Genomic DNA, 14,543 nt, shown 5'->3' with positions numbered 1-14,543 from the left:
TGATTCTAATTCGCATAATCATGTCATTTGTTTAAGGTTTCGTATATGTCATAGGGAGGATATATCATATAAAATCGTTTAGATTATTCATGAACTTCATCATAATGTCAAACTGCAAGTAATAAAGGTACACAAATAATGTGCCCATGAAATCAAGCAAATTAAGAAAAATGCAAACATGCACTAAATATTAATAACAATACATTGTTAAAAGATTTTTTAAACGTAAATAATTAGTTTTTTTAAACATAAAATATAACCTTTATAAGTTAAAGAATAGAAATTTGGATTAATTCTATCTTGCATTCTTGCACACAATAACCTTAATTGCTTATTTCTATAAATACTTGAAACTATTATATATAAAGATCGGGCCTTGGGCCCGTCACTGATAAAAAAAATTATATATAAAGATCAAACTCCAAATTAAAAAACGAGGAGTGCTATACATATAAGTCATTTTGGCTTACAAATCTTACAAGTTGGGCTAAATCTAACACGCGCGTCACTGAACCATATTCGCGTGTTTCATCTTCGTTTCCTTTTTTGAGTTTTTTGTCAAATTTGTTTGATCACCGTCGTGCGTTCTCTCTTTGCCTTCGATCTTTTCCTTTTTTTTTTTTCGATTTTCATGATTTCTGAAATCAAGTTTTGAAATTGTTTTGAAGATGATGGAACTTCAGAAATACATCCGAACGATTACAAAAATACACACAAACAGTTACAGCAATAAACCAAACGATTACAGAAATACACCAAAAGAATTACAGAAATATACCCAATATAGGAGAGAGACAATATATTTTTTCTTGAAATCTTTTAATGTTTTGCTGGTTAAGGATGAGGCACATGACAGAGACAATCTAAAAAAAAAATATAGAATAATAGTAAAACATTATATTGAATAATGTTCTTCGTTTTTTCTGGTGATTTTGATGAAGGAAAAAGAGAAAACGAAAAGAGGAGAAGAAATTTCAATAAAAAAAGGAGGAAGAGCTGGTGTTGATGACGACGATAATGAAAGATAAAAATTACGAAAAAGAAAAAGAAAATACACGGAGAAAGAAAAAGAAGAAGAAGAAGAGGAGGAGAAAGAAAAAGAGGAGGAGAAAATACGAAAAAAAAAGAGATATAAAAAAAATGAAGATATAAATATAAATGACTTGTATAAAAAAAATTTATATGTGAAAAATAATCTTTAAAAAATAATTGTCTAAGATCAATTAAGTATTTGGGGTATGACCCATTTTTTTTTTGGGAGCTTATTGCGATTTTGATTTCCAAATTCTTAGTTACCGAACCAATATGCATATGTAACTTTTTGGGTGGGTAAAAATAAAAAATAATTAATTTGATGTGAAGTTAATAAATAAAAATTATTAAAAAATAATTTAATTAAATTTATTAAATTATTTAACCAATTATTACTTATAGATTTCTGCCTTATTGGTGACTACGTTCATATAGAATTTGTGATAGCGGTTCGAAATCTTCGTATTTATGTCACTTTTTAATTTGAATATGGAAGAAAAAGTGGTGTTAGACTCAGATGTGGGGAATACAGCTGCTTTACAGCCATGTGGTGTCAGTGAATAGAACTCGGATCATGCGAGTTCTTCCTTTCATAAAAAAATTGATAACAACAAACAACTCGGAGGGTCCGTTTTCTAACTTCTGAAATTCATATTTGCCTATCCACAAGTCGGACCATGCGATTTATTAAGCAAAATTTTAAAATCAAACAACTCGCATGGTCCGATTTGTGTACTCTGAATTTTTTTAACTTTTTAAACACAAATCGGAGGGTCCGATTTGTGTACTCCCACAATTTTAAAAAACATAAAAAATTACCATGTTAAAGTATATCACTTATTTTATTTCCATATCAAAATTTTTTAACCTATTTATGTACTTGTCTCGATGAATACTACCTAATAATTAATATTTTATATAATATGATTATGAAAAAGTATATGGAACTAACTAATAATCAGCTAAGAATAGAACAACATAATTAATTATAATTAGTTTTATTAATTTATAATTTAATTTGTTTTTTAAATTATTGTTGACTACGTTTAAAACATGAGGGAAGATATGCTAGTTATAGGAGAGAATTATGGAACAGATGCTTTGATCATTAATTAGTTGGATCCATATAATTAATTATGTTTTATTAATGCGTAACACATGAAATATAGAAATCATATCCAAAACTATCCAATTTACAAAAAAAAAAATATCCGTGTGCCTATCAGTAGTAACATCTGGTTAAAATCACCGATGCCTCTAATTTATCAGTTAGCTGGCTTATATAGAGTTGGTTCCTAGCATTGTTGTATAATTATTTGTTTTGGAATAATATACTAGCATCCTTGCTTAAAGACATGGATAAATTTAACAATGGATAAATTTCTAATGGCCGCCTAATAAATTTTTGTTGAAAGGATATATTTTGGTTGCGTCATATAGATATGGCAAATAAAGGATGTATTTTAATATGAATTATTATTATTTGTCTTTTAAAGTTTGTTCTGTTGTGCAAAGCCATTACTGGCAACATTTTTCTTCGATGTCTTACACGTATTCAATCTTCATGCATGCATATGCCTTTGCTGCTGCCAGGTATCAAAACAGTTTTCAGTAAAGAGACACACAAAAACAGAGTCTTAAGTTTATATCTTTTATTTATTTGGAGCTACACAGTTATCCAATATATATTCATGAACCTGGATATGTTTTTTTTGAGTTTGGGGATAATTATTTTCTAAAAGCATTAAATTTTATTTGAAAGACAATAATTAAGAAAATAGATAATATCATTTATGAATAGTAATAATAATGCGTAGAACCATTATATTATTTTTTTCTTTTACATGGGCTATAAAAGAGAGACAAAAGTGTCATAATAGCATATGAAATAAAAGAGTTGTAGTAGTGTTATTATTGTTCACATATGATATACCCATACAAATTAAAGAAAATAATGGAGGAAGGTGGTGGTGGAGAAGAGAGGAGGATGAAGATGAAGGCGATGGTGGCCATAGATGAGAGTGAGGGAAGCTTTTATGCTCTAAAATGGGCCCTTGATAACTTCTTCATTGACAATAATAATAACAATGAAAAAGGCATGTGGTGTCAGTGAATAGAACTCGGACCATGCGAGTTCTTCCTTTCATAAAAAAATTGATAACAACAAATAACTCGGAGGGTCCGTTTTCTAGCTTCTGAAATTCATATTTGCCTACCCACAAGTCGGACCATGCGATTTATTAAGCAAAATTTTAAAATCAAACAACTCGCATGGTCCGATTTGTGTACTCTGAATTTTTTCAAATTTTTTAACACAAATCAGACCCTCCGATTTGTGTACTCTGAATTTTTTTAACTTTTTAAACACAAATCGGAGGATCCGATTTGTGTACTCCCACAATTTTAAAAAACACCAAAAATTACCATGTTAAAGTATATCACTCATTTTATTTCCATATCAAAATTTTTTAACCTATTTATGTAGTTGTCGCGATGAATACTACCTAATAATTAATATTTTATATAATATGATTATGAAAAAGTATATGGAACTAACTAATAATCAGCTAAGAATAGAATAACATAATTAATTATAATTAGTTTTATTAATTTATAATTTAATTTGTTTTTTAAATTATTGTTGACTACGTTTAAAACATGAGGGGAGATATGCTAGTTATAGGAGAGAATTATGGAACAGATGCTTTGATCATTAATTAGTTGGGTCCATATAATTAATTATGTTTTATTAATGCGTAACACATGAAATATAGAAATCATATCCAAAACTATCCAATTTACAAGAAAAAAAAATATCCGTGTGCCTATCAGTAGCAACATCTGGTTAAAATCACCGATGCCTCTAATTTATCAGTTGACTGGCTTATATAGAGTTGATTCCTAGCATTGTTGTATAATTATTTGTTTTGGAATAATATACTAGCATCCTTGCTTAAAGACATGGATAAATTCAACAATGGATAAATTTCTAATGGCCGCCTAATAAGTTTTTGTTGAAAGGATATATTTTGGTTGCGTCATATAGATATGGCAAATAAAGGATGTATTTTAATATGAATTATTATTATTTGTCTTTTAAAGTTTGTTCTGTTGTGCAAAGTCATTACTGGCAACACTTTTTTTCGATGTCTTACACGTATTCAATCTTCATGCATGCATATGCCTTTGCTGCTGCCAGGTATCAAAACAGTTTTCAGTAAAGAGACACACAAAAACAGAGTCTTAAGTTTATATCTTTTATTTATTTGGAGCTACACAGTTATCCAATATATATTCATGAATCTGGATATGTTTTTTTTGAGTTTGGGGATAATTATTTTCTAAAAGCATTAAATTTTATTTGAAAGACAATAATTAAGAAAATAGATAATATCATTTATGAATAGTAATAATAATGCGTAGAACCATTATATTATTTTTTTTCTTTTACATGGGCTATAAAAGAGGGACAAAAGTGTCATAATAGCATATGAAATAAAAGAGTTGTAGTAGTGTTATTATTGTTCACATATGATATACCCATACAAATTAAAGAAAATAATGGAGGAAGGTGGTGGTGGAGAAGAGAGGAGGATGAAGATGAAGGCGATGGTGGCCATAGATGAGAGTGAGGGAAGCTTCTATGCTCTAAAATGGGCCCTTGATAACTTCTTCATTGACAATAATAATAACAATGAAGAAGGCAGCATAATGGTGTATCTTGTTAATGTTCAACCCAAATTCCAACAACATATCTACCCTGTTGGAGTCGCTGGAGCTGGTTAGTACCCTAATCCGAAGTTTAAAAAAAATTGCTAAGTTTAACTTGTGTTTAGATGAATTAATTAAACTTAGTTTTTATTATAATTAAATCGCTAGAGGAAGGGCTTGAACCTTCGACCTTGTGATTAACAGCCACACGCTCTAACCAACTGAGCTACTTCAGCTGCTTGAAAATAATTGAATACAGATAATATTAATCGTTATTTTATAAGCATTTATTCAATGTTTTTTATTTTCTTTTCCTTCAACAGCATTTTATCCTGCAACTGCTGTTATGGAATCTGTTAGGAAAGCCCAGGAAGAAAGTTCCGCAGCTATTCTCTCTAAAGCCTCCAAGATGTGCAAGGATAAGTTGGTAAAATTCTCACTCAGGTCTATCATAGCCATAACAATAGAAAGAGATAAAACTAAATATAAGAAATTAAAAGGTGCACTATTAGAATGAAAAAGTTACACTAAGGTGCCAATATTATTATTAGGATAAAGGATTATTTTTGGTTCTTGAGTTAAACTCTAATTTGGACTTAACGATTTAAGCATTTTATTTTAGTTTTAAAAAGTTTTAAATAGGTTGAATGTTATTCCACAAATAAATTTAATATGAATCATTAGTATATTTAAGAGTCAATATAATGTTCGATTTCAATACGTAAATAAAATCGACCTATTAATAATTACAATTACTAATGTATAAGTTTTTCGTTAATTATTTGAGTCAAATTTAATTGTAAGACATTCAATTTTTTAGAACTGAAATAGAACCTTTAAAATACTAGGGATCAAATTAGGATTTGTCTAAAACTTTGAGGGCTAAAATAATTCTTTATTATTATTATTATTATGAATGAAAATGCAAACAGGTGAAAGCAGAAAGTATAATTTTGAATGGAGACCCAAGGGAAATGATTTGTCAAGCCGCAGAGCAAATGAATGTTAATCTTCTGGTCATAGGTAGCCGTGGCCTTGGCACAATCAAAAGGTTAGTATCGTTGCTCTTAATTAGTTAATTAATTATGTTATTTAATATAATAATTATTTTGATTTCAATTATATCATTATGTATGGTTTTAATTAATTTTGTTACATTATGGTGTGGCAGGGCATTCCTTGGAAGTGTAAGCGATTATTGTGCTCATCATGTCAAAATCCCAATCGTTATTGTGAAGCCACCACCAGAGGATCAAACTAAAAAGCAACACTAATGCCATTTTCTGCTTATGTTTCAGTCATGTTATATATTTTTATGCATGTCTTCAAGTCTTAGTATATGACTTTTTTTTTTTTTTTAAAAGACTTTCTCTTTCGGTTGTGTTTGGATTCGCTTCATGCCTACTCCATATATAAGCAGTGTAACTAGTTTCATTTTCAATAATTTGTAATAATTAATAAGGGATGCAGATATATGAAAATTTGTTGTACTGTGTTGTGGTTTATTTTGCTACTTTTTCTTTTTTATTTGTTGTTATGATTTAGGGTGTTTAATTTGGCTTAGTTTCTGAATTAAAAAAGTTTTTTTGGGTCATTTTGTTGCTAGTTTATTTTAAAATTTTTTTTATTAATGTTATATCTAAGAATTCTTAAAAACTTCATATATTTTTTTTAAAATAGTTTTCTCTTCTATAAATTATATAAATTATATTCTGAAGTTTGAAATAAGAGCTTATGGAAGTGAATGACAACTCTATACATATGCATTCAACATAAATATAAAAAGAAAAAAGAATTGAATAAGAATGATGATCTCAACATCTATAAATAAATTAAATAACAACAACGTATAAGACCTCAGAATTTTTTGTTCCATGAAAATTAAGGTCCGTTAACCTTCGTTTTATCTAGGAAAATACGTGTCAAATATCTGGTAATTTATATTGAACAATTGAAATACAGTCACGAATGAAATTCTATCAAACTTATGGCAAAAAAAAAAATGAATAAACAAAAATAGTGCTTATCCCTGTGCCATTTTTTGCATGCAACATTATTGTTAACACGCATGGTAGCAACATTACACGTATTCTCAATTTTCTACGTGCATACAACATTTGCACACAGCAGAAGCTGCCAGGTCTGAAAAACATTTACAAAATGAAATGACACAAAAGCCCTTGGCAAGAGATAGGGGCAAAATGATCATTACAAGCTGGCATGTTTTTATCACCTTATTAGTGTGCATTATATGTTACATATATGTGCATAGTGTTAATAGCATACATAGAAAATAACGTAGGCATAACAAAGAAAGAAGCAAAGAGTGTGTGAATTGAATTAGTATGATGGAGAAAACGAGTGCTACTACTACCAAAGTTGTTGAAGAAGGTGGTGGTGGTGGTGGTAGGGAAGTGAGGAGGATGAAGATGAAGGTGATGGTGGCAATTGATGAGAGTGAGGGAAGCTTCTATGCACTTAAATGGGCCCTAGAAAACCTATTTGAGAACATGGCTTCTAAGTGTTATGCTTCAACAGCAGAAGAAGCACATGCAGGGATGGTTGAGAATGAAGGAGGAATGGTGTTTCTTGTTCATGTTCAACCAAGATTTGCTGAGTATGGTTACCCTATCATTGGTCCTAATGGTTTGTCATACATAATCTACTTCTAATTGCATACTTATTATCATTAGAGGAAGACTCAGTTATTTTCACATGAAGTTGAGAATTGAACTTATTAAATCGTCGATTCTCAAGTATAATTTCACATGAAAATAACTGTACGTGAATTTTTATACTTAGTGTATATTTAATGACAATAATTATAATGAGAATTATATTATTGACAACAATTTTTGCAATATCAGTTGAGGATTACGTGAGGAAATCACAAGAAGAAGCATCTGCAGCCATACTCTCACGTGGGTTGCACATGTGCAAAGACAAGAAGGTAAATATCTAAATCATGCATTTCTAATTAACATATATTGCTGTATTACACATAAATCTGTGGAATAAATAGGTGAAAGCAGAAACAATAATTCTAAGGGGAGATCCAAGAGAAATGATATGTCAAGCTGCAGAGCAAGTGCATGTGGATCTTCTTGTTGTTGGTAGCAGGGGTCTTGGCACTATTTCAAGGTACTAATATTCTAATCAACGTACTAAATCATCTCATGCAAGAAATATTTAAATAGTTATGATTTGTGCTGAGATGAAATGAAAGACAAAACACATGAATCATGCTTGTTGTCTGTGGTTGCAGATTGTTTATAGGAAGTGTAAGTGACTATTGTGCTCATAATGCAAAAGTTCCAATTCTTATTGTGAAACCACCTATCAAGAAGGATACCAAAGAGACGCAAACAAGTGCAGGTACTGCATGATCAGTCATCACTTTCTGAATCAAGAGTGTAAATCATCAAAACTGGTTGTTTCAACTATATACTTAATATGTAACAACAATAAGTTTGATGTATGTGAACCATATATATGTGCTACAATCCTAAAATGAATTGCAGATGTTGCAATGTTGCATACTACAATTAATGTTGTAACATAAGAGCAGTTAGTTACTCAATAATGTGTATGTGAAGAAATTAGAAAGTAAATCCTGTATGTTTTCTTCTAGGTTTGTATTATTGCATTAAAATTAATGTGCAATCTTTGTATCATTACTCTGGTGTCAAAGATATATATCCATGTATCCTTAACATTTTTTTTACCATCAATAATTAAAGACTAGAACTGAATTATAACCTTTCCTAATTAAAATTGATAGTTTAGTTAGGACTTGACAACTAAGGGCTGAATCAAGTTACACTAAGCATCGAAGTAAAAGAAATTTGTAACTGGTACTCAAACTTCTCCAACATACAATTATAACTTCAAAGACTGTCTGGTAAATGTATATATAATGGTAAATGTGCAACATTTTTTTTTTATTATTTTGAAATTTCTACTAAATTGTGAATTTGATATAATGTATCTTTTGGCGTGAATTGTTGGGATAAGTCAATAATACATATTTATGAGAAACTCAATTGTTTCTTTTTAATTATTTTTCTAAAATAATATGGATGGCTTAATTTGAAGAGCATTAATAGGAAGTGTAAGTGATTATTGTGCACATCATGCAAAGAGCATAAGGACATTTGTTTCTTTTATGTAAATACTTAAACCCTTTGTCTATAAGGAATATAAACCTGATTCTTAGTCTCTTAGGCATGTACAAATAATAGAGAGAAGCAAAAAAAAAAAAAAACAGGGCTCTAAATGGTTTATAAAGTTGATTACATATGCCGATAATGATTCAATAATGTGATAAATCGGTGAAAGAAGAACATATATTTAGCATTTCTAACAACAAATCTGTGTCATGCAACTGTACATATCTCATTTCAACAATCTTGTCACGAAGGTTAAGTATCATTAAAATCATTTGCAAGCAACAAAGTATGTAAACTGAGATTAGATTGGTTAGCTCAAAGATTTATCTCAACCTTCCACTAACAGAAGAAGAGTGGAAGTTTGGCTATAAAGAAACCATTGTCTCACAATCTAATACAACTAACTGTTCAAAACATGAACAAAACTAAGATTCTTGGGAAGCATTGGTACAATAGCTTAACCAGCAAAGTCAAAATTATGCTCCTTGTTCAAGATACTCAGGCAACATTCACGTCACAACAGAAAATATTGGTTTGTATTTGATCATCATTCCAAGAAAACCAGCTTCATTGGTGCCAAACAATGTGAAATCGGCAAACTGAAGCATTGTGAACCAGATTCCAACTCTTTCATCTTCCTAGTGCATAACCAGGAACTTACCACAACTATATCAAGACAAAATCTATAGCATACATGAGATAATTCAGTATGTGAGAAGCTACTGGGACATAAATACCTATCTTTCCCACCCTCCTAGTCTTGTTCCAGGGTCATAGTTTGTGAATAGCCTAAACTCATTTCCAAGTTTGCTTGAGTGCTGAGGTCTGAAACCACAAGGATGCAATCCCAATATCTCGGCTGCCCTTTCTCTCTGCACTTCACCTGCAATTAATTGAAGTACAAGAATTAATCTATCTTCAAAAGGGGGTCAAAAATGGGTGGAAATTTTCATGGATGAACTCCACGAATAAACTATGGGTTCGAGTGCTTTGATACGAAAGATAACAGGATTAAATCTGTTGATACCTGTGAGTAGAAGCAAAAATGATTCTCCAGGTTGTATGAGCACAGAAATTGTTTCAGCAACTTTCTGCAAGCACTCTTTGCTCTGTTACCAAACAATGAACTCAAAAAGATCATCAACCAGCACAAGGTTTTCAAAACTGAAATAACTTGTATTACATATATATACACACACACACACACACAATGGATCCTCATTCATTTTTCAGCCAAAAAAATTTCAGCAATCAATTTAACTCTCACCAAGTAAGGAGGATCTGCCACTACTATTTTGAAGGAATGCTTCAACTCCGGTGGCAACTCCTCAGGGTGATTGTAGTCATAAAATGTGTAATCACTTCCGTACTGCTCAAAACGTTTGTCATACTCAAGAAGTTGTGCAGGAACATTAGGATCCATGTTCTGAAGATTCAAGAAAGGAAAATTTTTTAAATATCTGACAAAGCAAAAACAAGAACTCAGAAATGGCATCAAACAAATTAAAACAACTCAACAAACCACATCAACATACATTTTATCATTATTACAACTGAGGCATTGCTCATTGATTTCTTCACTCAAAAGGGGTTTGAAGTTGTAACTATCATCTTCAATTCTTCACCAAGATAATCAATCCTCTACACTACACTTACACTAATCTTAATATTGAAGATAAAGCAATGCAGAACTTGAAGATTAACACATCGCATATTTCCAAACTATTTCCCAATGAAAGTGACTAATAATAATAATAAAAATCTATATTCACCGAAAAATTTAAACATTTGATTAAAAACATTAGCTTTGAACTTTTATCACAAATCAGTAACATTTGAACCCAAATGAACATTGAAAAAAAAAATCAACTGAAATTCTAAAATTCAAAATAAAAAAGGAAAACAAGAGAAATAATGAATTACCTTGAGATAAGCATAGAGGGTAGGGCAAGCGATGCAGGCAACGGGAGAATTGACGCTGCCATTGCAGAGCTTGAGGACCTCTTCAGCTACGGTCTTCGCGGTCTCCGCGCTGTACCAGAACTGACTCAACCTCCAATCCTCCGAAACCAGAGAAACCTTGGATTCTTCGACGGCGGTTGCGGTTTCTCCTTCTGCAGAGGCGGAGTGGTGGCTCTGCTGCTCGGAGAGGAACTCCTTGAGTGCGGCGAGGGCATGCGAGCTGAGAACAGGCGCGTCGTCATCGTCGTCGACTTCTTTTAACGAGTGCGGTAGCGCGCTGGACTCAGTGAGTCCATTGAGCGAGTTAGGGTTCAGCTCGAGTTGGTCCTCCATTTCACGTTGATCTTCTGCGCGTCAGCGCGTGTTAATACTCAAGGTAGTGTTTGCCTGTTTGGTTGATCGTAAGTGACATGGTGACACGCGTCTCTGTTTGATTTATTAAGACACAATTTTTTTATAAACACAAAAAAGGACCGATAGACATAGAGATACTAAATTTGTGTACCTCCCAATAATTGAGACATTAATACATTATGAGACACTACTCTTTTACAATTTTACTCTTATTTAATTTTTAAAATTCCAAATTCATCCCCTATCCTCCCAAATCTATCTCCAGTTCATCTCTCATGCATGCTTTCCTCTCTGCAATTTCTCATTGTTCTTAGCATCTCCATCTTCTATCCTTTCTCACCGCCGGCTGTTGATCGCCTCTATCCTTTCTCATGCTACAAATTAAAATTTTTGTTGATTTTATTAAATTTAATTTAAATTGCCATATTCTTTTTGTATTTGGTTAAAGATTATAGTGATATTAATGTTGATGATAACTGTGAAAGAAGAATTGGACAAAAATAGTGATAGAAAAAAATGGTGAGAATAAAATTGATATTTTAGTAAAATTGAATGGTATATTTTATTGTGTCTAAATTATCAAACAAAATAAAAAATTAAGTGTTTTTCTGTGTCTATAAAGGTTCTGAAAACCGAACCGGTCATCGAATCGCTCTAGCTACTAGTTCACTGGTTTAGAGGTTCAACCGGTTCGACCGTGGTTGAACCAAAAAAACCGTTTTATAATAAAATAAATAAATAAAGTGGTGGTACTACATTTGTACCGGCCTTGTTGTCTTGTTGGTAGTAAGACATACATAAACTTCAAATCTCTCTACATAGTAGTACTACATAGTTTTACATAATCATTTTGACTCTCATGCAATGAAATCCTGGACTAGGATGAGTTATTAATGAAGGTAAAATTGACACAAAGAAAGTGTGTTGTATCTTTGATTTCTTTGATCTACTTTGTTTTGATTTTCTTAATCAAATGATTGTCTTAAACCAATGGCCTGAACCCATGCTTGATATGCAGTAAATAACTTCTTTCAAATAGACATAACCCTGGTAATAATTTTAGTTGAAACTATGATCTACCTACCATACAGAACAACAAAAAAAGCAATAACAAAACTGCTGACCAAAAATAAAAATACATATTAAGAACTGATTAATGAAAGTATGAAACCAAATACATGTTGATCCAACAAACTAAACCAAACAAAAAGGAGAAAAACTATGAAGAAAAAGATACAAACTAAACCAGACAAAAAGGAGAGAGAACAAACAGTATATACAGGTATACACAAACACACACACACACACACACACACAAAATCAAAGAATCAACCAGCCATTTTATGCAGAACAGGAGAACATTAGGCCCACAAGAGAAAAGAGATGGCCATTGGTGTACATGTTTAGTCTCAGAGACTGAGAGACAGAATAATGTAAAATACTACCAGAACAATTCTAAGCAAACTTCATTATTCAATGTGTATATCCTGCAGTAAACCATTATACAACTAATGTGTATTAGAAGCGGGTGATACATATTCAACTATTAATTGTTTTCTTATTAGTGTAAACTCTAAGAGTTCAAACTACAGGTCCCTCTATAGGTGAGCCATAAATACTTTGAAACTTGAAAGCAAAGTTTTAGAATAAAATTAATTTTGGTGTGTTGCTCTTACTCTTCTGCAAACCTTTTTCTAATTTGTTACCTTAGACATCTACGCTGAAGTCTGCAATTAACCTTAAAATTCAAAGTGCAACTCAATAACCCCTCTTGTATATTCAATATTTACTCTTCTCTTTGTTCCAATTTTACAAAAACTTCCAACAATTTTGAGATTTCACTTAAGAAAAAAGAGACTGAGAGACAGAGAATATTGATGTGCATGTTATGTGACAGTGTGACACTATTGGTTGGGAAGTTTTGGTGAATGCAAAGTTACAGCGACAAACACTGCACAACAAACTGTGAAGAAAATTTATACCTAGGGTTAGTGGAAGGGTCGAACAGAGTTGGCGGTGGCGGGAAAACACTGCGCGACGGCACGTGGAGCTGGCGGTGGCTGCGATTTCGACGGCTGACCGCGACGGAGAGTTGCTGCCCGAACAGATTTGGCTAACGTTTGCTCCACGGACGTTGTAACGGCGGCGGTGGCTGGACAGAAGTTGCACCGGAAGCTCGCGGTGGAAACTGGAGACTTGAGAATTGAGAGCGAGAAGTTAGAGTGGAAGGCTGGAGGCTCGAGAGGAGAGGGCCACAGGAGTGAGTGGGTGGGTGACTAATTAGGTAGGGTTCCTTTCAGCATGGAAACGCAAAACGCAACGTTTTGGGCAAAATTTAGAAAACCGACCGGGTCATGGTTCGGTTTGACCGACCGGTTTCTGGCCGGTTCAACGGTTTAATTCCGGTTCTTAAATTAGACGGTTTTACCTTCTGTTCGAACCGTATTTGTTAACGGTTCCCGGTTCGAACCGGTTTTCCCTCTATATATTTACATGTATCTGTGTCTATATTTTTATTATTTTGAGAAAACCAAACACAGCCATTAGAACTAGATAAGGACGTTTTATTTTAAAAAAACAAAAAAAAATTTATTATTTTCTTAAACATGATTTTTAAATTTTAATTTTTTAAATGCAATTTTTTTTTTGTATAGCAAGTTCGCATTACTTTTCCTTAAATTTTTCTTAAAGTTTTCAAAATGCACGTTTTTAAATTCATATATAGACTTACAAACCGTATATAAAAGCATATAAATATAAATAGACAATAAATATGATTTTTTTAATATTTTTTAATTATAAATTAAGAAAAAACAATCTATATTTAATAATGACAATCATTATTATCGTCTCTAAAAATACACAAATACATCAAAATAAGCTATATTTAATAAAAAAAAATTTAATTAAAAAAAGAACTATTTCCTAAAAATAAATTACAATGGCAACTGTCTTTTTCTTTCTTTTTCCCATTTTTTGCTATTTTTTTTACTAATTTTTTAATGAAGCAATTTTCCGGATTTTTTAAATAAAATACAGTTTAAGATTTAAATTATCTAATCTTTTTTTAAGGTGAATCTCTCTGTGAAAACGAACGTAGCCCGTAGTCGTAGAGTTGTATAGAGGGTTTTCTTTTTTTTTTTTTTTTGTCAGGAGAGTTTTCTTTTTTTCGGTTTTTGTCAAAATTTGAACAAAGCATTTTTTTTAAAATATCTGAAACCGTTTTTTTTTCCCCACAGAAACCCCTTCTCATGGTAAACTACTCTTAACAAAAATGCAAAATGTCACTAGTTAACAAATTTTATATGGATTCAA

The 14,543-nt window shown here is 31.7% G+C and overlaps 3 protein-coding genes and 1 non-coding gene across 6 annotated transcripts; 2 read left to right on the top strand and 2 right to left on the bottom strand.

Moving 5' to 3' along the window:
• The first annotated feature begins 4,541 nt into the window (after positions 1-4,541).
• LOC130962172 (universal stress protein PHOS34-like) lies at positions 4,542-6,235 on the top strand. Its single transcript, XM_057888295.1, has 4 exons — positions 4,542-4,813; positions 5,067-5,170; positions 5,676-5,794; positions 5,915-6,235. The coding sequence occupies exons 1-4, from the start codon at positions 4,564-4,566 to the stop codon at positions 6,015-6,017; spliced, it is 576 nt and encodes a 191-aa protein (XP_057744278.1). The 5' UTR covers positions 4,542-4,563; the 3' UTR covers positions 6,018-6,235.
• On the bottom strand, positions 4,906-4,979 carry TRNAN-GUU (transfer RNA asparagine (anticodon GUU)). The gene has a single exon. It is a non-coding gene; the product is annotated as a tRNA-Asn (tRNA).
• A 931-nt stretch (positions 6,236-7,166) lies between the features above and the next one.
• On the top strand, positions 7,167-8,235 carry LOC130963569 (universal stress protein PHOS34-like). Its single transcript, XM_057889671.1, has 4 exons — positions 7,167-7,393; positions 7,546-7,693; positions 7,766-7,884; positions 8,009-8,235. Exons 1-4 carry the CDS (start codon positions 7,167-7,169, stop codon positions 8,127-8,129), a joined length of 615 nt encoding a protein of 204 aa, XP_057745654.1. The 3' UTR covers positions 8,130-8,235.
• A 901-nt stretch (positions 8,236-9,136) lies between these two features.
• Positions 9,137-13,472, bottom strand: LOC130962066 (uncharacterized). Of its 3 annotated transcripts, none has more exons than XM_057888153.1 (5): positions 13,211-13,472; positions 10,836-11,602; positions 10,180-10,338; positions 9,940-10,021; positions 9,137-9,795 (listed from the first exon to the last, which is right to left on the bottom strand). In XM_057888153.1, exons 2-5 carry the CDS (start codon positions 11,205-11,207, stop codon positions 9,650-9,652), a joined length of 759 nt encoding a protein of 252 aa, XP_057744136.1. In that variant the 5' UTR covers positions 11,208-11,602; positions 13,211-13,472; the 3' UTR covers positions 9,137-9,649. The 3 variants fall into 3 exon arrangements, with proteins under 3 accessions (XP_057744136.1, XP_057744137.1, XP_057744138.1); XM_057888154.1 differs by having other exon boundaries at positions 10,836-11,300; XM_057888155.1 differs by having other exon boundaries at positions 10,836-11,261.
• Positions 13,473-14,543: the final 1,071 nt, after the last annotated feature.

This window comes from Arachis stenosperma, chromosome 2 (assembly GCF_014773155.1).
Source record: "Arachis stenosperma cultivar V10309 chromosome 2, arast.V10309.gnm1.PFL2, whole genome shotgun sequence".
NCBI classification, from domain to species: domain Eukaryota; kingdom Viridiplantae; phylum Streptophyta; class Magnoliopsida; order Fabales; family Fabaceae; genus Arachis; species Arachis stenosperma.
This window is presented reverse-complemented; position numbering and strand designations above follow the sequence as displayed.